Below are 23,927 nucleotides of genomic sequence, written 5' to 3' on the forward strand. Positions count from 1 at the left end.
CTTCCAGCCCTCTGTTTTCAGAGCAGTGAATACAGTGAGGCCCTGGGAAGCAATGGGAAATGAACTGGTCTTGAAGGGCAAAAGTTCTTTCTGCCCTTACCTGTCCCCACCTCATCTCGGGGATGAGACTCTTCCTCATTAGTGAGGGATCCTTGCTGAGGAAGGCCTGGCTGCAGAGAAGAACCAACACCCACCTGGGACCCTGCAGGTGGCTTCACCTGCTCAGAGGCACAAACACAGCCACCTTACCAAGCCTGGCTCACTGCTGGCACAGCACAGTCAGCTGCACAGGCTGAAGCATTCCGTGAGTTGGCAGAAAGCTGCAGTAACTCCGTGCTGGCAGCTGAAGCCCTCTCCCCTGTGCAGCTGTGACAGATGGAGAGGGAATGGCTGTCGCCGTTGCTTAGCTGCTTCTGATTCCCGGACCTGTGTGCTGTCATATTTCTGTCTGTTTACATAACCAAACCCAGCAGCCAGCGGTTGTAACAGCATTGTTGTCCTTTAGAGGGGTGTTTTAAACAAAAAACAAGGCAAAGCCGCCGCTGGGCAGAGGCTGTGAGCACTTCAAACCACACCAGGTGGCAGTGCAGCCTCACAGATGCACCGCAGGCTCTAACTCGAATTTTCATGCACTATTTGAGACACTGACCTATATCGTTCCCTCACTACCCACTAATGGCATCCGTATCTGGCCAGAAAAAACTGCCTGGATTTTTTTCTGCCCTGCTGCTCCCATTGCTTTGCAGGTTTCCCCGAGGGATTACACGTACTAAATGACCTCCTCCTGCTAGAAATAAAAACTCATGCATCATCAACAGCCTGTTCTCATGCGAGTATTACTGGCAGCACTAAAAAAAGCTGTGACTATACTTTTTTTGGGTAAACATTTGGGAAGGAAAGCTTCCAAGAAGAGGTAACTGAATGGTGAGATGGACCAGATCCCAAGAAAATAGATTATTTAATCTGAAGTACAGAAAAAGAGTTTTAATCTAGCAGTAGTACTGTAGGGATATGGAGTTGTTAGTTTTCTTCCTGTTGCAGTCTGCCAGTATTCAACATCCACACTCCATGAATTGCATTCAGTGGGAATGTGGAAATAATTTGTCTGACATCCTATCCCAGCCATCTGTACAGCATAAAATCTGCATCGTGCCCTGGATGGATACAGCAGCATTTCTGCATTTCAGTGATAAGGGTGGGGTGTGTGCAGTGCACCCCATCCCGTCAGGTGGGGCTCACCCTGAGCAGCAGAACCAAACCAGCCCAGAAAGGCTCCTGGGCTGCCTGCCCACCCCTGAGCTCAGCCTTGGCCCTCTGCATTCCCCCCACATGTCCAGGCTTGCTCTGCCCACCCCAGGCAGCCATGAGTGTGGATTACACAGCCACAGTGTCTCCATCTTTGGCTCTGGGCCCTCTGCACAGACTGGGACCAGTTTGGAGTGACCCAGCACAAGGCAGACACTGACACACTCGAGCAGGGACAAGGATGCAGGGAGGGGATCCTTCCCTGGTAGGACTTCATGCATTTGGAAAGGGCTATGGCCTGGGACACTCAGACCTTGATGGGGAGACAAGCAGGGAGTGGACAGGAAAGCTGAGTCTCTCAAGGACCCTGCTCATCCCTGGAGTTGTGCAGCCACAGATCTTTTCTTCCCCACTGGACACCCCTTGGATCCAACATCACTGGGTTACAACTGGCAGCTTTCCAGCCTCCATCCACTCTTTACACACAGGGCAGCCTGCCTATGGCTACCCCAAAGCCAAAGCACTCCACAGCTTTTCCCCATGTGGGCATCACTGGTGGCCAAAGTGTGTCCCCCTTGTCCTCTGTGCCTGCCAGGTCTCTGCAGGCAGGCACCAGCTGGGCTCAGACCCATTTCCCTGCAGCATGTTGTAAAGAGCACGGCAGGTTCTTAACATCTTTATTAGTTAGTTGGTTTATTTCCAACACAGTAACTCCTCTCTACAGCAACAGGTTAGTTAGATCCGGTTTACATATTGCTGTCTCACGAGTGCTGCGGCCTCCGTGCCGCTGTGACAAAACCAGGCTGCACTCAGACAGGAAAATGTGTTAAATTCCACTGTGACTGAGGAAAAAAAGGAAAACCAACAAAAATCAAAAGAACAAACCACCAGGGAAAACCAAACCAACCAACCAACAAAACCAAGGTGAGGAACTGAAGGCGAGCACGGCCACACCACCTCCGGGAAACCACACGGCACTGCTTGGACAAGAATGCGAGGAGGAGTGAACCCAAAAAGATCAGGGATTGGGCAAACCCTTATATATATATTATGTATAGGTATTTATATATATATATCATCTGGAAGGACACGCTGAGAAAACAAGAGATCGCAGCGGTATCTACCGTAAAAAGGAGCTACGTAGCTTTCAGAGTCACACCAAGAAGGAAGCACACAGCAGAACAAAGTGGGGGACAAAGGGGCACACTGGTGTTTTGGGGTGGCCTTTCACCAGGGGAGGGTTTGGGTGGGGCACGGGTCTCAGGGCCAAAAGCCCTCATACACCCGCTGGGAGCCCCAGGAGCTCTGTGCCCTTCACTGGGGAGCAGGGATGGGGTCTGAGGGCAGAATGCTTTTGTGGGGCTGGCTGGGACCTGCTCCAGCGGGCTGGTTCTGCTCGCCCAGGCAGTGGCACCTGGTGGGTTCCCTGCTCAGGTCCCCCATGGACCACCTACAGAGACCTGAGCACCCATCAGCAGAGGCAGGGCCATCCTTACCTGTGCCAGGAGGGGCTGGGCACGGCTGCTCGGGCAGCAGAGGCTGGGTGGCCATCACGGGGGTTATGCAATGACAGGGGTCCCTGTGCTGAGTGGGAGAGGCAAGAGCCACCTGGAGTTGGTGGCCAGAGGGGCCCCACGGCCTGGGGGGAGCCAAGCCCTTGAGAGACGCCCTGCTCGGTGTGCAGGCAAAGTGCTGGAGGTGGGGGGTGGATCTGGGGAGCCTCGGTGGGTCTGGGCAGCCGTGTGGGCAAAGCCAGACCAAGGAGCGCTCCCCACATCCCATGGGTCACCCCACAGTGTCAGCACCTTGTGGTGAGGCACCCTGCGGGGCAGGGGGTGCTGAGGGCTCCCCAGCACGGCGGGGGGAGTGTCTCATCTTATTGCTAATGGCTCCTCGGTGATGACACCCACAGGTTGTGGCAAAACTTGAGGTGGGATTTGCTGTGTGACATCCCCTGAAACAGTGGCCTCTGGACCCTGGCAGGCTCAGCCCAAGAGCTGGGAGTGGAACTGACAGTGTGGCAGGGCCCAAGCCAGCCAATTCCCCCCTCCCCAGTGCATTTCTGGTGGCAGATGGTAATTGTCCTTCTTGCAACAAGGGACCAAGGAAGTGCCACTACTGGTGGCAGGGGGACAGTCATGCTACCCTTCTGCTCTTATAGCTTCTGGAGTAGGGCTGACCTCTCTTCAGTTGCCCCAGGGCAGCCCTCAGGATACATGACCAGGGCGAAGGGACAGTTTGGGATGTGATTTCTCACGAGGCTCAGCCAGCTCTGGGGTAGAAAGTCCTGGGTGTGCTGGGGGATCCCGTGCTAGCTCTCCCTAGAGAGGGCCACCAGGGAGAAATGAAAACTGCATCCCTAGGTACAAACCAGTGACCTCACAGTAATGCTGCTCCCTCTTCCTGTATTCCTTTTGGTCAGCCATCAGTTGAACTTGGGAGACCAACCTACCTCCTGTGTCCTCTCCACGTGCTGTCCCATCCCATCATAACATCCTGTCCCCATGTCACCACCCTGACCCTGCTACCCCATCCTGGCCCTGTCCCCCTGCCACCCACCCTCCCAAGCTGGGGCCAGACCGGTGCTGGGGAGGGTGAGGACCAATGCAGAACCATGTGTGACTGCTGGACAAAGCCCCTCTCCTTCTCCTGTACCAGACAAGGGGGTGAGGCCAACAGCAAAGAAGACAAATTGACCCCGAAGAAGCGAGGGCCCTGGTGGAGGATGTCCACGGGGCGGGTGGGTGCTGGCGGGATGCTGACGGATGGGAGATGGCTCTGAAGGAGACGTCGGCAGCGGGCGCGGGCCTCAGCACGAAACCTCCATGGTGTGGTTGATCTGCCCCATGGCCTCGGTGCTCTCCGAGTGGGTGCAGGCGCGCGGGCGGGTGCCATCCACGGAGCTGGCGCTGGTGAGGGAGGCCGTGCGGGAGCGTGCCAGGCGGGTCATGCTGGCAGATGGCACTGCACGGGCACACAGAGACGCCCGGGGTGCTCAGATCCCTCTGAAAACCTGAGCCAACATTACCACCAGCCCTGCCCCCTGATGCGACTGAGCCTGGGCACAAGCTTGCAGCAAGCGGTGCTGTGGCAACATGAGCAGCTCCAGGTGAGGGACAGCTGGGCAGGCTGAACACCAGGCTCACTCCTGGGCATGCAACCTCTGGGCATCAGGCAGTGGGAACCCCTGACTACCATGCTCCAGGAAAAGAGTGAGCTGGGATCAGAGCTCCCCTGGCTGCCCAGGGTGTGCAGGGAAGGTGGCACCATCCCTCAGCCAGGATGGCCCACCTGGAAGAGGGCACAGTGGGCACACTGCCAAGACTGTGCCTGCATGGAGGTGGAATTGTCTGAATGCCATTTCTCAGCCCCCAGCCCTGGCTTAGGGTGCCATCTCAGGCAAAGCAGAGCGAGGCAGTGGGCATCTGGCAGGAAAGGGCCAGTCCTGCACCCAGGCTGCTCCCAGAGGTGCCCAGGCAGCTGGAGGGCACAGGCCAGGCAGGCACCATGCAGCAGCGGGCACTGAGCGGTACCTGAGCCTCCACTCAGCCTCCGATCCTTCAGGTGGGTGACTGGCAGGGGCAGGAGAAGGGCAGGGAGGGCAGAGAGAGAGTGTCAGCCCTGTCAGCCTCTCCTCTGGGCCAGGAGCCCCTGCCCAGCCCACGTGTGCCTGCACACGGAGCTGTCCCTGTGCACGCAGAGTGCACACACACACGGACACACAGACACCCACGCACATGGACTTTTGCAAGCATGCACACACGGGTCAACATGTACACACACAGGTCAACATGTGCACACACATGGTCTTAAACTGTGCACACGCACACACACAGACTTCTGCACATCAGCTCTGCTCGTCTTTGTTGCACACACACAGCCCCTGCTCATGCATGCCCACACACACACATATGTGCACACCAACACGGGGAGCCTGACACACACATTTGTACACACAGAGCCCTTGTACACACATCTGTGTGCACACAGAGCCTGTACTCCCCAGTCCCCTGTGGACACACGGACAGACAGACCTGCAGCAGGTCAGCACACACACATGGGCACACAGATCCACACCAGCCCCAGCCCAGCCCCAGCACTCACTGTAGCCCATGCCTTGCAGGAAGTACTTGAAGGCTTCGGTCAGCTTGCCTGGCTGTAGGGAGAGAGCAGAGTGAGCTGAGCTGAGGCAGCACTGAGGCTGAGATCCCCTCTCAGCCCTGAGCAGCCCTGGTGTGAGACCTCTTTGCCCTCATCAGCCCATCCCCAGCTAGCCAAGGACAGCACCAGTGCATGTCTCAGGGCCCAGTATGCCCAGGTAACTGGGGAAATTGTGAGGGCTCACCTGTGTGACCTGGGGCAGCCCACCAGAGTCAGCCATCTGCAAAGAGAAGGTCCTGCTTAGTTTGGGAGGCTGCCTGTACTGCCCACCATCCCCCCATACCCGCTGGCAGGATGCCACTGCTGGGGTCACCCTGCTCTGCCCATACACCCCCAGCTCCAAGGGCCACGATGGACGTGGAATGGAGAGATGGGGACACCCTGCAGCCCTGGGACAGAAGGGAATCGGGCACTTCATAGGCAGCAGGAACCTCCCTACTGCCCCCTGCCACCAGCATACCTTCAGGAATGTGGTGTTGGTGGGATCCAGCTTTGAGTTGCACTCCACCTGCAGGCAAGAGAGATGATATTAGCACCCTAGGAAGCCAGGAGCCAAGAAGAAGTAGTCCACTGTCCCACAGCATTCCAGCTGGCAAATGCCACCCCAGCCAGGAGCAGACAGGGCACTAGGTGAGCGAGCCCTGCACCTGCAGGACCTCCATCCCTGCCATGGGACAGAGGGGACTTTCCTCCCATGAGTCTGGGCACTGGAACAGGAGGTGAGGGGGACTGGTGAGTCACTCTGTGTCACACGGGTGTGTACAGGCACACAAGTGTGCCAGCAGCTGTGTGGTGCACGTGCGCCAACACAGCCGAGCGTGCACGATGTGAGCACATCTGGGTATATGGAGAATGGGGAGTTTTCCAGGTGTGGCAACCACACAGAGCTGTGTGTGCACAGGTGCCCACACAAGCAGGCGGGTCTGCACATGAGCAAGCAACTCCCAGCCCCAGGAGCTGCCATGTGTGTGAGCAGGCAGTGAACATGTGCGTGCCCGTGCGTGGGCATCGCCCGCCTGGCGCCCTGCAGCACTCACCACCCCCTCCTCAGCAGGCGCGTTGTCTCCGACCACCAGCATCACGGGGCAGCTGGAAGGGACAGGAGAAGGGGCCTGGTCAGGATTTGGTCTGAGTGAATTCCCCTGCCCAGGGACCCCTCCATGACTTGCTGGTGTGACTCTTACCGCAGCGTCTTGGCATTGGGCACAGTCCCAGGCCGGTTGATGTCCAGGTCCCTGCGGCTGATGGGGGAGAAAGGCCAGTGTGAGCTCATGGGCAGGTGCAACCACTGATGCCACAGCACAAGAATCAGGCCACTGCCAGCCCCGAGAAACCACACCCAGCCGCACTGTCCCAGCACCCTGGGCATGGAGGATGCCCTAGCCATCTCTGCCACAAGATGAAGCACCCAGCAGAGTGGCATGGCCCCCAAGCCCCTGCATGCATGGGACACCATCTCTGCCCCCTTTCCCAGACCTGTGCCAGCACCCAGTGCAGGGGGAGACATGGATATGTGTATCCATGATGGTGGGCTCTGGGACATGGCAAGGCTTTGGCTCAGGCACCACCACTCCCACATGCCCAGCCAGCAGTGGCAGACAGGTTTGCACTGCTGCCTGCATGCACTGGAGGGTGATGACAGCACCCAACAGGGGTCTGGGCTTTCACAGTGACCTCAGAGCCACCCACCAGCACTCCAGCCCTCACTCTAGCACAGACAGGGACCCAGCCCTGCAGTGGGGCTGCCTGGAGCACTCACCCATTGTACATGTTGAGGAAGAGCTGGAGGTTGAACTGGTTCACCACGCTGCCGATCTGCTGCCGGTAACTCTGCACCAGCTCCGTGTTGTTCATCAGCTCCTCCTGTGCCAGCAGGGGATGGAGGTCAGGGCAGGTGCTGGGGACACACCCTGCTCCCCAAGTCCTGCCCATGCCAGCCAGCACGGATGAGAAGGGGGATGCTGGGCAGTGCAGCTGGGCACAGTAGTGCTGCAGGCAGCATACCCAGGCAGGACAGGGACACAGGTCACAAACTCATCAAGGTTAAGCCTCAGACCCGGCAGGGCTTGACTAACCCCAACCCTGTACATGGGACAGGCCCAGTGGCACTGTGGCACTGGCAGGGCACAGCCCAGGTGACCCAGCTGGGATGCTGGGCCAGGGGCTGGTGGCAGGGCCTGGAGGATGCACAGCCCTTACCTGGCTGAACAGGTGGGACAGGACAATGTCTGGCAGCGTGCTGGTGAGGCCAGAGAGCTGCAGAGGGAGCACAGGGAGTTACTGCACTGCCATGGCTGCCTCCTGCCCCAGGAAGCTGCCAGGACTGGGAGGAGGGGTCGGGGCCAGCCCACCTTGGCAGCTGCCCAGTCAATCCAGCCTTTGCCGTTGGGGTCGATGTTCATCAGGACCAGCCCTTCGACCAGGTCAGGGAAGATGAGCTGCAGAGAGCAAGAGGGGAGAGGCTCAGAGGGGAGGGGAGGTGTGCCCTGGGCAGCCCCCCACCAGAGCCACTGCACAGGCACTGCATGGAGCTGATGTGACCCCATCCTGGGAGCAACAGGAGACCTGTGGCAAGACTACCCAGCCACTGTGGCCTTGGCACTGCTGTCCTGGGTGCCCCGACCCCCCAGGAGCCTCTGCAGCAACAGAGACTGCCTGGAGGCATCAGCTCCTGCTCTTCACCATGCCCTGGAGTGGCAGCAGGTACAAACAGCTCAAGGCCAGCCCATCCCAGCCCCAGGCTCACCGCAAACTTGGCCAGCACGTAGGCTCCTGCCCCAACACCGATCCCGATCACATACTTGAACCTGGAAACATGGAGAGGTCCATATGAGGGACAGCAGGCTCCAACACGTTCCCTGGGACACCCCTCCACCCACAGCAAGAAGACTTGCAGGATGCCAGCCCCAAATCCTTGTCTTCTGTCCATGTCCCTGCCAGGACCCTCAGGCAGCAGCTGTGGAAGGAGGCTGACTCACCCGAAATGCTGCACCACGCTGGGTAACATGGCAGCCAGCTGATCCATGGATGGGTACTGGTACCTGTGGCACAGGGAGGCACAGGAAGGTGGTTATGGAACCTGCTCAGAGCAGAGTGCCTGGGACAGGGCAGCTGGGCTGCCTGAAATGTGCAGGGAAATGCCACCCACCTGCAAACCACCCACCCTGGGCCAGTCATCTGCTACAGGCTTTGGAAAGACTCATAGGCAGGGCACAACTGCCAGGCAGCAACAACCCAAGGGGCGGGGGAGTGACACCCCAGCAGGCACAGCGAGCCCCTGCAGCTGGCACCTACCCCTGAGGGAACTGTGAGGCTCCTGCCTGCTGTCCTGGTGCGTCCACGTGGCACACCACAAAGTGCTTCGTGATCTCCTGCATGTCCTCGTAGTTGAAGAAGGTGTTGAAACAAAGCTTGTCTGTCAAAGGGCAGGTGGATGTCAGAGACCAAACACCCCAACTCTGGGGCCTGGTGGGCCAGGAGAGCATGGACAACAGCTGCCCACCCTCCCACTGCCCTTCAGCCAGGAGGTGACACCAAAACCATCCCATCCCCTTCCCTCCAGGCTCCTTGTCCTCCCAGCAGGGACCACAGTTGCTGTTAGCAAGGGCTGCATCCCTACAGGTGTCAGGAGGTATGGGGATGGACAGACACAGCCAGAATGAGGAATTTGGGGTGACCTCATTGGGGAGCCTCAGAAGGATGGGACCGAGGGATGCAGAGCCCAGGACTGCAAGACCACCCAGTGGGCAGCAGGATTAGCAGCCTGGGGTGTTAGCCCTGTCCAAAATCCCCAGAAAGGGCTCAAGCAAACACAGAATTTGAGGAATAGCTGCAAACCTCCCTGCTTGGAAAGAGTAAAAGAAACATCCCCAGCTGTGAACAAGACCCCAGCATTGCAGTGGGATACAGACACTGCCAGGGCTTGGAGGGCTCCTGTCCTGTTCTGTCCCATGGCATCAGTGCTGGACATGCCTCCCAACACGTGGGGTGAGGCAGGTTGTGAGGCCCCTTGCAGCCAGCATGACGTGTACCTGAGCAGCCAGAGCTGCTGCAATGGTGACACAGCTCATGTGGCATGTCAGTGACTCAGCCTCAGCCGCCAGCAGAGCGGGAGATGCCTCTCCCTACTCACAGGGAATTGAGCATCCTGGTTCAGCTGGAAGGGACAGGGCTCTGGGTGCAGGTCTAGGGCTGCAGGCTGACACAAAGTGCAGCATCTCCACATCGGAGCCCCAGCTCGGGGTCCCTCCTTCCCTGCTATTCCCAGTCTCTCTTGTCCCCCATTCTGCTCTGCTGCCAGCTGGGTCCATCATGCTCTGAATACCAACAGGCTGGAGATGGCAGTGAGAACCAGCCCAGCATCCCTCGTGTCCCATCCCTGCTGTGGGCAGCATCCCCCATGTCCCATCCCTGCTGCTGTGCTGTGGGCAGGCAGGCAGCACTGGGGTGGCCAAGCCCTCCTGGCTATGCCTGGCTTTGTGTCCAGCTGAGCACCCAAACTCCCCTGGTGTTTCAGATACCCCGTGCAGCCATGGGTGGGGGCAAAGGAGCTGAGCCAGGGACGATGTCCTGGCAGCCCTGGGGCGCAGCCCTGCCTGCCCTGCAGCCCCAGCTGGGAGCAGCACTCACGGTTGAGGCCCACATCGTGGTAGGTCAGGATGGCCGGGCGGTTCCCCTTGGGAGAGCCCCGGATCACCACGTGCAGCAGCCCGTAGGGGGTCTCAATGTCGTGTTCCTGGGGAAGAGGAGACAAAGGGTGATGCCCACCTGCCCTAAGGAATTCTTTCATCCTCTCCTGCCATCACACCCTTCCCTGCTGCCTCCCCAAATGGCTGGGTCCCGTGGGAAGACACGGGAAAGAGGAGCAGCTGTCCCAGGAAAAAAACAGCTCTGGGTATTCCAGAGAGGGTAGAAAGCAGGACAAATCATGAGGGAAGGGAAGGGAAGGGAAGGGAAGGGAAGGGAAGGGAAGGGAAGGGAAGGGAAGGGAAGGGAAGGCTCCAGATAGGATCACAGGATGTAGGATTGGACATGCGTATCATGGGATGGGATCACAGGATGGTATCAAGGGATGGACCCAAGAGAGCTTGAGAGAGAAGGATAACAGGATAGGACCACAGGACAGAAAGGAGATCTTCAAGGGCTTGAGACCAAGAAAATTTTGGCAACAAGGGAGGGGCTCACAGCATGGCCCAGTTGGGTGCAGTTTCAATGTATCTGGGACAAACAGGCAGAGGTCAGACCTTGGACAGCACTCCAGGAAATGCTGTAACTGATCCCAAAATTACAGCTAAAGTAACTTTAAAACCTGAAATGGCAGTGCCCCCACACAGAGACAAAAACTACCCTGTGCCTCAGTTTCCCTGTCTAGGAGGGTTCCTTTCCTTCCACATCCTGGCCCTTACTGCCAGCCAGCACAGGAAACTGAGCGCAGGTGCTCCCCAAGGACAAGGGACCAGAGGTCCCCTCCAGATGCCCACCAGCCAGTCCAGCAGCAGTGACCCCAGGGCTGGGATTGCTGGGTGCAGGAGCAGCATGTGCTGAGCAGGGCAGGGCAGGGCAGGGATGGTGGCAGGGTGCCCAAGCATCACAGCCCTCACTGCTGGCACTGGCAGCCCCATGGCTGGGCTGGTGGGAGGGGAGCGGGTACGTGGATGCTCACGCGGGTTACACGCCACCAAGGACTCTGAAGGACACGGGCCTGGTGGGAGGAACAGCCTGGGGACAGGGTCTCCTCACTGCAGCGCCTCCCCTCACTGAGACCTGCTGTCCCTGGGGGAACACGGCGGCCAAAAGCAGATCCAGGGCTCTGTGGAGACATCTCATCCAAGGGCACCCTGACCCCATCCCTCATCCACAGCTGTCCCTCCACCTCTGCAGCTGCATCAGGCAGAAGTGCATAGGCAATGACATCCCTCTGCAACAACAGATTGGGACACAGAGGCAGAGCAAGGGCCCGGCCCAAGGTCACAGAGCAGGAGACATCCATGTGGTCTGGTCCTGGGCACAGGGCTGCCTCCTTGCCAGCACCGTCCCCGTGGTCCCCATCACATGCCCAACAGCTCAGCTTTCAATCCTACCCCAAAATCACCTGCCCACGGTAGCAGATCCAGCCTCAGCACTGCTCCTGTCTGCCCCCCACCCTCCAGCAAGCCAGGCACATCCTGCCCGTGGTGCAGCCTCTGCAGCACCGCTGGCTACCACAGCCCTGCCCTTTGCCGCAGGGATGCTCGCTGGGGGAAGAGCCTCGGCATGCAGGGGATGCAGGCAGCAAGGAGAGAGGGGAACAAACAAGCTCCAGCAAGGAGAGAGGGGCACAGACAACCCACAGCAAGCAGAGAGGGGCACAGACAGCCCACAGCCCCAGCAAGGAGGGACATGGGGGTCTCAGCACCCATAGGTGTCTGACAGAGCCCACCCATGTCCAGGCTACCGCTGCAGTGCTCCCACCTCTCTCACCCCCTCTGCACCAGCCTGTTGCCATCGGGTGTTGCCATCACCGCAGAGGCCAGAAAGCAGCTGAGGGCTTGTTTCAAAACAGGCAGAGACCCTGTCCCTCTGCAGCTCGGGGGGTGGGCAAGGGGCAGTGTGCCCCCATCAGCACACAGCCCCAGCACGGGGCACAGCCGCTCACCCTCAGCCTGGGCACAGCATCCCTGCCCGCCTCGGGGAGGACACGCTCAAGGGCAATGCGTCCCCAAAACCTGCAGCACATCAGGGATGCGGCAGCAGGGCTGGGGGAAGGAAGGGCTCCCCAGCCGTGGGTCCTCCCTGCCCCAATGCCTGCCTGACCTACTCCGAGCCCTGCCGGCTGCAAAGGCCCAGCCTGGGCAAGCAGCAGAGACGCTGGGGCAAAACACCTGCGGAGGGAGGGAGAGAGGGAGGGAGGGCAGCGAGCAGGGGAACGCGGTACCTACCCCATCCCAGCACTCCGGCATGGTGAGGAGCTGGGCGGACGAGGATGCTCAGGTGGGCCAAGCTGGAGGTGCGGGTGTGGGGCACGGGAACGCAGCGCCGGGGCTCAGCGAAGCTCTGCGCTGGCTCAGCCCCTCGCCTGCATTTATAGCGGAGCCCCAGCCCTGCGCTGAGCCCTCCCTCGCCCTTCCCCCTCGGCAGGCTTGGCCTCCATTGCGGGCGAGCGCCGCGATGGAGCCAGCACTCAGCCATTGGCTGCCGCGGGAATTATTCATGCTCCAATTGGCCCCAAATACCCTTGTTTATGAAGAAAAAACGCCTGGCACCGTGCGGTACCTTCTCCATCTTCCCTCTTTGGGCAGACGGAGGCAGGCGGGGTGTCTGGACTGGCATTCCCGCGGAGCAGCCCTGGCACGGCCAGGGCAGTGCCCGCTGTGCCCACTGCACACACCTGGCTGCGGCCACACAGAGCCACACAGAGCCCGCAGCCATGGCCAGGGCCCTGCAGCCGTGCCCGGGCAGGGCAGCACACACACAGCCACAGATGGACACGGGCACACACTAAAAAACAGGAGAGGGACGCGGCAGGCGCGATGTGCCACGTGCCCTTGACCATGTGTGTGCATGCACAGGAACACGTACCAACACAGACACACATGGGCCAGGCAAAACCCTGTGTGCCAGGGTAAAAACTGGGAAAGTTAATACCATACCCACACCAAAGCACGTACACCCCAGTGGGAGGAACGGCACACCCCCCAGGGCAGGCCCTGTGTGTGTCAGTACCTGGTCTGTGCATGTCGTGCACACCAGGAGCACACCTGCTGCATCAGCGTGGATGCCATGGCCATCACTAGTGCTGGTGGATGCACAGTGAGCTGCACACCTGCAGAGCCTTGCACAGGTGTGCACAGAGGGGCACACACATGTCCACACTTGTGTCACCTCACCCAGCAGCACACTCGTCCCACCTGCTGTAGGATGATGGCATGCAGCGGATGTGCAGGGTTTAGCCCTGACTTGGGCATCACCAGTGGCAGGCAAATAAAGCAGGAGGAGAGACAATCCAGCGGCTCCAAGGGGTTGGATCGTGGCCCTGGACTGACATATGCTGTGTGCATGCACACACGTGTGAGTATTCCCGTGTGCACATGTGTGCAGCAGATGATTTCTTCCCTGATCCCAACAAGGCCTCTCATCAGCACCGTCACCAAAACCCCCCAGCAGTCTGTGGGTGCCCTTCCCCTGCACCCTGCCTGCCCCTGCCCAGCCCAGCACCACTGCCCAGCTTGGCATGACCCGCACAAAGCTGGGCAATCGTGGATGGAGAAGGAGTCCCACGGTCCCTTCACTGCCTTTCAGGAACCCACTGAAAGCCATGTGCCACAAACAAGGCAGGGCTGCACAGGCAGAAGGGCTGGATGTGGGAGAAAGGACAGGCAGGCAGAGGGATGACATTCCCACTGCCTCCACCAGGCTTCACTGACTGCTCTGTCCCGCGGGGAGCTCAGACCCAGGCCTGGAAAGAGGCATCTCTGCAAGTGAAGGACTGAGTGTGATGGGGAATTCCAGCTCCCAGGTGGTTCCTGGCACTCCAGGTGCCAGTTTTGGTTTCCCCAGCCCTGCTGCCTGTAGAGCCAAAGACCATGAGAGCCACAGTCCCCAGAAAAAAACAAGAGATGCAGAGGGACACAAAAAAGACAGAAAGTGATTAACAGAAGACAGAAGGGGTAGAAGAGCCAATGTGAATGCAAAAGGGCTTCAGGGAGATGGCAGGGCTGAGCAAGGCTGACTTTGCTGGAGCAGCATCAAATGGGATCACCACTGCCTTGGCTACTAGCCCACGTGCCAGGTGGGTGGGCCAGACCTCCTGCAGGAGCCAGGGTCCCAGGGCACCTTCCCACAGCTCTCCTGCACCTTGGCTTTGTCTCAAGGGCTTTACTTTGGCTGGTGGCACAAGTAGGGGCTCTTCAGGCCCCCCACTGCCCCAGCCAGCCTGAGCATCCCATCAATGACTGGCTCTAGGGAGGAGCAGATGGACAGTGAAGAGTTAAGCTGGGGGCTGGATTGGATTATCCCAAGGAGGTGAGCCTAGAAAATTGGGCAAGATCACCCAAGGAATGGCAGGCAGCCCCCAACCTTTGCGCTGCACCAACTTGCAAATGTCAGAGTGGAGAGAAGGAGGTGGTTGCCCTGGCATAGCCCAGGAAATCCAGCCCATCCCTGCCCGGAGGCTCTTGGAGGGAAACCAAGAGGTCAAAGGGTCTGGCTGGCTTGGGAAAAGCTGCCTTAGCTGCTGCCCAATTACTTTTCTAGGTCCTGAAGTGCATCCCTGTGCCATTTGCTGTCCAGAACTGCTCCACTTGGGCACCACCAGGGACACAGTTCAGTGCCACCGCGGGCCAACCCCTGAAATACACAATGATTGTCCTGGGAGGGTCACTGCTCTTTAATATCCCCTGTGTGCCAACCAAGCCCTGCCCCAGCACAGCTGAGCCAGAGCCACACTGGTGCCTCTGGTGCTACTGAGAGCTCTGGGCAGCCTGGCACTGTCACTTCCCTCCCTCCCTCCTCACCTCCCTCTCCCTTCCCTGTCTCTCTCTGGTGACACCAGGAGGTTTGGTGTCATCCCCTCCAGTGGCCAACAGAACCCTGAGCAAGCAGAGAAAGGAGCAGCCCAGCCCTGCACACCCTGCTGCTCCCAGCCCCTGCACCTCACCAGCTTTGGAGCTGCTGGGGAAGGCACCATTTTAATTATTTTGTGCCTTTTGAGAGGGCCATCAGGTTTGCCCCACTCTGTGAAGCACAGCAGGCAGCACCCAGCACCCTGCCAAAGGCCGTGCTCCCTTACCAGCTGCACCCTCCCACCTGCATGGCAGTGGGCCAGCCCCAAAATTCTGGCCCTGCTAAATCAGGGACCTGCGCTCTGCTGCCCTTTTCCCAGGATGAATGAATTCCACATTTATTTTGTCCTTACAGGTCCTGTTGTTTCAGTGCTGTACCTGCAAGGGCTCAGCCGTCACCACCCAATCCCACTCTCCCCATGGTCCCACTCTGGCAAAGTGGCAGCACACAGCCTGAAGTTGTGGCAAACACTGGTGTCCCCTGGCAGGGAACACTTTGGGAGGGGGACAGGCAGCACTAGCCACCACCCTCCCTCCCCAGGGAGCCTGGTGCAGGATGGGCCTTGGCAGGGGTGTGAGAGGGATGCAGAGCAACGTGGGAGCCAGGCACGAGCTGAGGTCCCATGAATGCTGGAGCTGCATCATGGGGCTCCTCTGGAGAGCAGGAATGGAGGTACAAGATGGGCAGTGCCAGCCAAGGGAGCAGAGGGGCCCTGCTCTCCAAGAGAGGTGGGTGGTATAGGGGGCAATGCCCCAGCCCTCCAAAAGAGAAAGAGGCTTTCAAACACCCTTATGTAAGCAGGGAGCTGGCATTGCCTGGGAAACCATCGCCATGGCAATGGTAGAGGGGCTGGAAAAGCAGCTCGGCCTTCCTGAGAAGAAATTGCCTGTTTTAAAGGTTTTGTCCCCAGCCCATGGCCGAGCGCCCACCAGCCACATCTGAGCGCCAGCACAGAGATGCCTGGCAGCATCCCCCTGTCCCCTTCTGACAAGGACCATGATGGATGAGCAACCTCATGCACAGACACTGACCAGGCACTGCCTCCCGTGAAAAAAGGGACAGCAACACCCTTGAGTCCACTCAGTGCCCCCCAGCCTTCCCCAGGCACAGGCTGCTGTTCCATGGGAAACCCGGGGGTGGGCAGCACCTCCCATGGCTGCTCCTACCTTCCAGTCTGTGTCCACGGTGGAGAGGAAGACATCTGAGTTCTCCTGGGATGAGAAGGAGCCGTTAGGGACAGAGACACCCCTCACTTCTGCAGCGCTCTCCCACCCAGCTCACAAAGCCCCCTGACACCTCAGGCATCACTCCCAGGGCTGCAGGGGGCACAGTGCCCACATGTGCACACACACACACCCCTCCACAACAGCTGCACACACGTGCATGTGTTACCTGAGTGTGATGTATCATGATGTGCAGCCTGTGCACACACATCCATCATCCCTCCAGACCTCACCCGTGCTCATCACCGCGAGCACTCACACATGGAGGAGCACCAATGTGCACCCAAAACCAGCACACACACACAGAGTGCCACCCCAGCACCAGCACACAGCCCCTCCAGCCCTCCCGAGCTCCCTGTCCCCACGTGCAGGAGCCAGAGCCAGCGTGGTGCCCACACTCACCAGCTCGGCGTCCTGTCCCCGCAGCAGCGGCTTCTCCTCGGTGAAGCGCAGCTCGTGCAGCCCTGCCATGGTCATCTCCTGCAGCAGCAGCCCTGCAGGGCAAGGCACAGGTCAGGGCAGGTCCTTCCCTTGGTCCTCTTTGCCCCAGCCCCCAGAGATTCACAGGGCTCCCTCCCATAGGGATGGGTCCCAAATCAGCTCCACTGCACCCATCTGCTATGGGCACTTGGTGCTTCAGTTGTCCAGGGGCTGCAGTGAGCCCCTCTGCACAGAGCAGACAGTGCCTGGATGGGCTCAGCTGCCAGCTCCTGCCCAGCTCCAGTTCTCCCACTTAAGGACAAACCCATCTCCAGGGCGTGATCTTGGGCAAACTGAGGGGTCAGCCTCATCTGTCCATGCTGGTCACCTCATAAGCACCCAACCCAGAGCAAGAGCATCCAAATTTCCATCCCAGCTTTCAGCATCAGTCAAAGATAGAAAATCCAAATTTTTGGCCAGTTTTAGGCTGCAGATAGGTATGGATGGGACAGAGGGAGATCTCCCCGCACAGGCAGAAGGAGGGGTGATGTTTCTCAGCCATGCTGGGAGGCAGAGGGATGTTCCAAGCAGAAAGAGAACAGAAAGACAGCATGAAGTTTGTACAGCAATAATGGAAGAAATCCAAATGTGAAGCCTTTGCTCCCAAAGTCTTCTCCTTGCCTGTGAATCAGGTGCTGGCCCGTTGGTACCTCAGCCCCACAACTTGGAGGGACAGACTTCCCCATGGAGCCACTGCCCAGCAGCACTGTGAGACTGGGAGCTGCTGACCTCAACCAACACTGGCATCTCCAAAAACCCCCAGGCACAAGCTCAGCTCAGAGAGCAAAAGAGAGCAAGGAGATCAGCAGCTGCCTGCACACAGAAGGTGAAAGACACAGGGAGCAGTCCAGGCTCCCCTGTTTTTCAATGGGATGGGTACCTGGCAAATCCCAGTGCAGGGGATTATCTGCACTCAGACCTCAGGTGTTGTCTTTGCAGCCTCTGTTTTCACCCTTTCCACAAGACCAAGACTTCAGAAAAGCTGTTGCTTCTTCAAATGAGCCAGCACTGATCCCACACCCTCCCAGCTGTCTCCCCCCCATGCAATCTACCTGGACATAACGGGGATGCTCTGGGCTGTACAGCAGCAGACACAGACCCACTCCATCCACACAGCCTCAGCCGAGCCTGCTCCACACTTTCTCCACCTCCAAACCCAGGCTAGCCCAGGCTGACAATGTGGGACAGCCAAGAAATGCCATAAATATTGCAAAGCCACCAGGAACACAGGAGCTGGCCATAAACTGCCCTCCAAAGTCAGGTTTTGCTCCTCTGACCAGGTTTTCTATTCAAAACTCAAGCAGGCTGTGCCACCTGCCTGCTCCCTGCAGACACGGCACTTTGCCTTGCTCCTTGGGAGCCATCCAACAATCCAGGACTGTTGGGAGGGAGAAACACCACTGCAAAGCCTCTCGAGATTCCCAGGGCACCCAGCACCAGGAGTCTCCGTGCCACCCCCTGCCCAGAGGGTCCCACCAGGCCGGGGGATGTTGAGAGGTGCCCTCAGCCCCAAGGAGAGGCACAAGAGAGGGGCACACTGCTGCAGGCTGGGCTGTGCTGCTGGGGAGATGGCTCTGTGGCACAGGGACAGCCCTGGCCCACAGCCCACCTGCACAGCCAAGCAAGCACAGCCTGCAGAGCCACCAACAGAGCAACCCCACAACCCCAGGAGGAAAAACAGGAGAAAAATCAGCCTCACCAATAGCTGGGTCTGGAGGAGAGCAGGAGAGTTCCCACGCTGAGCACACCAACCCACCGTGTGGCCACGGCCCCGGGGTGGCTGGGAACAGCACTTAGTGTATGGTGAATGCCTTTATTAATTACAGCCTGCAGCTAGTATGGGAGGGAGGGAGGGTGGCTGAGCCATGAGGAAAGGCCCCGTGACCTTGTTTGCGTGGTGGGGGCAAAGCTGGCTCAGGGGGGATGTGGCAGAGCCCTGCCCCAACAGCAGGGGTGGACAGTCTCCTAAAGTGGTGCTGAGTGTGGGAATAGAACAGGGATCAGTAAGTCAGGGATCAGGGTCACAGCCATGCTGCCACCTTCCCTGGGTGCTCTGCATCCCATGGCACCCCACAGGAACCCCTGTCCCTCCTCAGTAGTGTTGCTGTGGGGCTGTGGGCAGTCTCACTCAGCCCCACTGGGCCACCATTGCTGTGGAGGGCTGGTGAGGAAGCCACAGCTCCACGTCTCCCAGCCAAAACTCCAAACTTGGCTCCCATCTTCTGCCAGGCTAACGTGCCCAGTAACGAGCCCCTTTCCTTGCAGCTCACCCCAGTGCCCCCCAACCAGCACCCATCCCCTGGGTACCCCCCAAACACACCCATCTCTGCTCCCACTCTGCCTCCCCAGTGTGGTGCCACAGTTTCCTTGGCACAGCCAGGACACGTCTCTTCCCTAACTCCCAATCAGTTCCAAACCCAGCAGGACACAAGTGCTCTGTCTGGGACTAGTGCTCTGCCCCACCAGGGCCCTGGCACTGTGTACATAGATGGGACAGGAACAGCCACATTGGCTTCCCTTCCCCAGGGATCTGCACTGCTGGCTAACTGAAGGAAAACCAGCTTGTAGCACTATTATTATTATTATTATTATTATTATTATTAACAATAATTATAACAGTAATAATAAATCGTGATCACGACAGGGCTGTGAGCTCCATTTCACACTTGGGCACCTGGGAGCATGTTTGGTCACAGGGCAGGGATCCCTGAGATGGTGCCTCAGTGTCACAGGAGTCCCCACTCTGAGTACCTGCGAGCTGCCCTGGCACGGATGTGGTGCCCACAGGATGTTGGCACGGACACCTCGGGCTGACTGAGCAGCGACAAACAGGCAGACAAATCAGGAGAAGTGAGGGCTGGCCCCTGCCAGGCAGTGAAGCCAAGGCAGCCTTCAGTGAGGCTGACAGAGGGAGGAAGGGAACTTGCAGCTCAGTCTGGTGTGCCCACAGCATTGCCCCCCGAGCAGGAGGGATGGGGGAGCACGATGGGGTGAAGGAAAACCCCAGTGTGACACAGCCTGCCCAATTCCCGTTCCACCGGTGCAGGAGGAATAGCCACGGCTGTCTCTGAACCCGTGGGGGACACCGGAGCCCTGCAGCCCCCACAAATCCCCTAAGTGCAGTCCAGCTGAGGGTGCAGGACCGGGCAGCGGCACCATGGGAGCCGCCAGGCCAGGCCGGGGCACACGGTGCCACCGATGAGGGCTGAGCAGCGCAGGGTCCGCGGGTCGCGGGGGCAGCCGGGGCTTTGGGGGGACTCAGGCTGTCTCGCAGTGGCTGTTGCTAAGAGCAGCCTCCAGCGCATTGTCGGGGCAGCGGGGAGACTCCCAGGGGAGGCTGGCTGAGGAGCCGGGAGGCACCGCAGAGATGCTCCGGCAATCCCCCAGACCCCCCCACCCCCGGCTGTCTGCTCGCCGCCCCCTTTGCCTGGAGCTGCCGACTCCGTTCCCGCTCCCCAGCACCCCCGGGCTGGGCTTTCCCCACTGCAGCAAGGCATCGCCTCCCGGAGCCCGGGCAGGACCCGAGCCCGGCCCCCGCGCCCCGGGAGCAAAGGCAGGCGGCGGGTGTGGGGCAGCTCCATCTCCTCGGGGGGCTCAGGGGCTGACGGCTCTCGCCGCCCCCGGCCCCGCCGCCCCTCCGGGTTCCACAGCCGCGCTCCGGCGCCGCGGCCGGGCCGTACCTGTCAGGAGCTCGATCTTGTGCCGGAGCACCTTCATGCCGGGGCGGGCGGGGCGGGCTGCGAGCGGCGGCGGCGGCCCCGGCGCGGGGGGCGAGGGGAGCCGGTGCCGGTGCCGGTGCCGGTGCCGGTGCCGGTGCCGGTGTCGGTGCCGGTGCCGGTGCCCGTGCCGGTGTCGGTGCCGGAGCCGGTGCGAGGTGCACGGGGCGGCGCAGGGGCTGGGCTGGGCACGGCCCCGCCGGCCGGATCCTCCTCCCCTCGCCGGGGCCGGAGGGGAGGGACGGGGCCGCGATCGGGAACGGGGGCACCGGGAGAACAACGGGGCTGAGGGAGGGAGGCGGGAGCGAACGGGAGATGGAGACTGCGGGGGGCTCGCGGAGCGCTGGGGCTGCGGGGGCTGCACGGGGGATGGAGGCTGCCGAGGGCACACATCACCCTCTGGGAAAACATTTCGGTCCCAGGGTGGGACTGTGATGGCCAATAGGTCCAACAGGTCCCTGTGGTCGTGGAGTCCCAGAAGCAGGGGGCAGCGGGAGCCCTCGGGAGCCCCAGGTATGGCACAAGGGGTCTGGGTCTCCCTGAGAGCAGGGCAAGGTGATAATCAAGGTGCTGGGGAGGATCTGGGACAAGAGGGGACCTGTGCAGTACAAGGCTCCCTGGAACACAGCCTTTGGTGGCCAGGGGATGTAGGGAGTCCTGGAGAGTGGGGCCACGAAGGACAAAGGGCTTGGGAGTATCCAGGAACAAAACCACGGATGACAAGGGACCTGAGGGTCCTCTGGGGCATGGGAATGCAGGTTCCCCTGGGCAGAGGATGGGCCTGATCAAGGTTGCCAGGTGGTTCTAGGATAAGAAGGACCTGTGCAATGAAGGGCCCCACAGCAGGGGCATAATGGTCTGGGGTGTGAGGGAATGGGGATCGTGACAGTCAGGAAGGATCACCCAGGAGTGGAGGCTGTGACTGGGGTCATGATGACCCCATGCACACTCATGCTGGAGGTGTGGGGTGGCAGCTGCTTGGGGCGGAGCAGGATGTTGTGAATCACTTGAATTCTCCTGAATTGGGATAACTGGGACATTGAGAACAGGGGGCTTTGGCCTGCCCCAGAGCAAGGGCTGAATCCTGCTTTTCTCCAAGCTAGACAAGCCCATCCTGCCACTGTTCCTTCCTCTGTACTTTGACATCACTTTAACTGTTTTTCCCCCCAGCTAGGGATGCAACAGCCTCCACTGCCATGCTGCCTGAGGCAACTGCACAGGACATACCATCCAAAACTGACCTTTATCAAAACATGGGGAGCTCCTGAGGACCCCATCACCTCCTCTCAGTGGGCTTGGTTCCTCAGCACCTGAATCAGGTATCTCAGAGCTCATTCTCATTGCCCCTCAGCCAGCCACAGTGGCCAACAGATCTCTCTGCTTCAGGGCACCTTTGCCTGCGGGGCCGGGGGTGCCTTGAGAGCAGCCACAGGCAGTGCTCCTACAAACAGCTGCTGAGGGGCTGGATAAATGTCTGCTCGTACTGACATTCATCCCTGGTACATCAATTTTAACAGCTTGTCCCAGGCTTTTTGGATGGCAACCAGATTTCAGCTGATTTCAACCTCTCCCGCTGAGTCACCACAAGTTCTGCATCCAGGCTGCATTCATTTGCCTTTTCACCTCAAAGAGAGGAAAAGCCCATGATGTCAGGGAACTCAGGGACTCTTAAATCCCTCAAGTAGGAGCCAGCCCTTCACCTAGCCCTTCAATGGGATCAGATCTTCCCTCCCTTCAGTGCTGCTTTTCCCCCTCTTCTGTGGGTCCAGCAGCCAAGGGGTTTTCTCTGAACTGGTCAAGGATGAGACAGTGTTGGCTCTGATCTTCCTGGAATTGCACACATTTAAACCTCCTCCTCCTCTTCCTTCAGTTGCCAGGGGTTTCTATGGGAATAAATTCTTTTTCATGCTTGGGATTTATCTTCTTCTCAGTATTCAAGTAGAGGCAGAGGGGGGCAGAACTGCTGAACACATGGATGCCATTGGTGGAAAGAGAGAAGTGGCAGGGCTAGAGGCCCTGGGACCTTTCATTTTCCATGTCTCTGGAAAGATTCCATGAAAAAGGCAGAAACCATAAAACTCCAACAAAAATGCTCCAGCATGACGCTCTTCCCCCCAAAGTTCCTGTTGTGATGGTGCCATCTCGACCTGGCAGAGGTGACCTGGGATCCCCTACCCTGCTGCAGGCAGCTCTGCACCCCTTGGCCACCCTTCCCACAGTGTCACCCAGTGCTGGCAGTGCCACCAGGACCCCTCCTGAGGTGTGCAGCTGGTGCTGGACAGCGCTGCCATCAGCAGAGAGGGATCTAGAGGTGATCAGCTGGGAAGCAGAGGCCGGAATCCAAGCCTCGAGGCAGGGCAGGGTTTGACACCCATCCCCAGCTCCCATCCCCAGCTCCAGGCTGAGGCTGTGCTGCACACAGGGCTGGTCTGGGCCAGGAGGAGAAGCAGCCTGGGGCAGATGTGCTGGCTGCCCAGGCTGGCTGTGCAGGACCAGCAGGATCAATGTGCTGTATTGAAGGGCTCCATGGGCATCGGGTACCACCCCAGGCACAGGCAGGCCAGTGACGACGTGCAGAGGAGTCACAGCTAAATTTAGCCTCATTTGTGCGTGAGTGTGATGTGTTTATTCTTGCCCTTAAATAAAAACGTTGTTGGGAGCCAGTGGCTGCTGGTTCTGCTTTGCTCAGCCCTGGACCTTGGGTTGTTTCAGCCCTGGATGGGTTGTTTCAGTCAAGCTATTCAAAAGAGGGAGAAATGAGAATAAGCACTTGGTGAGACATATCCCAAAGACCTATTTTCAAAAGTGCTCAGGAGCCATTTCCCAGAATCCAGCAGTGCACACAAAGCAGTGGGAGTGTGAGTTCAGTGGCTATGGGGATGTGCTGGTGCTGAGGGAGAGGTGTCTTCCAGGTAAGCTGCTCCATGGGCATGGGATGACATGTTGGATCCTTGACCATAGTGAGGGGTGTCTTGGGCAGGCTGGTGATGGGCCCCATTCTGCATCCCACCTTGGCTGGACATCCCACCCCCAGGACAGGCACAATCTGCCCCAGCCTTACATCCCCAGGGCAGCAAAAGGCACACACCTTGATGGCTCCAAAATAATCAGAACCAGAATGACAGCAGGGCAATTAGATCTTGGCTGCCCCAAAAGAGACACCTCAAGCCTTGCCCAGAGGTCCCACATTGGTACCAGGATGGGTTGGTGTCCCCAGAACTGCTGGGCTTCATGCAGAATAAGGCAGGGCTGCACTGTGGGCTGTGGGCAGGGACAGGGACAGGCAGGAGCAATCCCTGCTGCTCCACATCCTGACACCACACATTCCACTGAAGCTGCCTGGGAAGGTAAAATCCTGCAGGGAGCTCAGCATCCTCTCCCTGCCACACAGCCCCCGAGCCCAGGACGGAGCAGAGGCTGTGACCTGGCCCAGGGCAGGGCTGGGCTGTGCCCTGTGTGCCCCACAAAGCATGTGCTGGGGCTGGCCAGCTGCCCGTCCCCCCCGGCTGCCTCCTGCCCTCCAAACACAGGGCTGCCAGTAATTTTCCATCCTGGCTCTGAG

General features: G+C 59.2%; 1 protein-coding gene across 4 annotated transcripts; it reads right to left on the bottom strand.

Annotated features, from left to right (window-relative positions):
* Nucleotides 1-1,905: 1,905 nt before the first annotated feature.
* Nucleotides 1,906-20,412, bottom strand: NDRG4 (NDRG family member 4). 4 transcript variants are annotated; one of them, XM_054296300.1, is made up of 17 exons: nt 20,330-20,412; nt 16,572-16,663; nt 16,113-16,157; nt 10,036-10,141; nt 8,701-8,821; nt 8,385-8,447; nt 8,153-8,213; nt 7,758-7,844; nt 7,606-7,662; nt 7,166-7,269; nt 6,591-6,647; nt 6,444-6,495; nt 5,867-5,914; nt 5,591-5,626; nt 5,350-5,401; nt 4,779-4,817; nt 1,906-4,209 (listed from the first exon to the last, which is right to left on the bottom strand). In XM_054296300.1, the coding sequence occupies exons 1-17, from the start codon at nt 20,364-20,366 to the stop codon at nt 4,055-4,057; spliced, it is 1,212 nt and encodes a 403-aa protein (XP_054152275.1). In that variant the 5' UTR covers nt 20,367-20,412; the 3' UTR covers nt 1,906-4,054. The 4 variants fall into 4 exon arrangements, with proteins under 4 accessions (XP_054152275.1, XP_054152272.1, XP_054152276.1 ...); XM_054296297.1 differs by lacking the exon at nt 4,779-4,817 and having other exon boundaries at nt 20,330-20,410; XM_054296301.1 differs by lacking the exons at nt 16,113-16,157; nt 16,572-16,663; nt 20,330-20,412 and adding an exon at nt 12,324-12,461.
* Between the last annotated feature and the right edge of the window lie 3,515 nt (nt 20,413-23,927).

Source organism: Melozone crissalis, unplaced genomic scaffold (genome assembly GCF_028551555.1).
Source record: "Melozone crissalis strain CALT ecotype California unplaced genomic scaffold, PUWL_Pcris_2 ptg000007l_1, whole genome shotgun sequence".
Taxonomy (NCBI): domain Eukaryota; kingdom Metazoa; phylum Chordata; class Aves; order Passeriformes; family Passerellidae; genus Melozone; species Melozone crissalis.

Excerpts from the sequence above, each read along its gene's own strand:
- NDRG4 (XM_054296300.1), bottom strand. The coding sequence starts at position 20,366 with ATGAAGGTGCTCCGGCACAAGATCGAGCTCCTGACAG. Across the intron at positions 10,142-16,112 it reads CCGTGGACACAGACTGGAAG|GAACACGACATTGAGACCCC; the intron begins GTAGGAGCAGCC and ends CCTCTTCCCCAG. Across the intron at positions 8,214-8,384 it reads AGCGTGGTGCAGCATTTCGG|GTTCAAGTATGTGATCGGGA; the intron begins GTGAGTCAGCCT and ends CCATGTTTCCAG.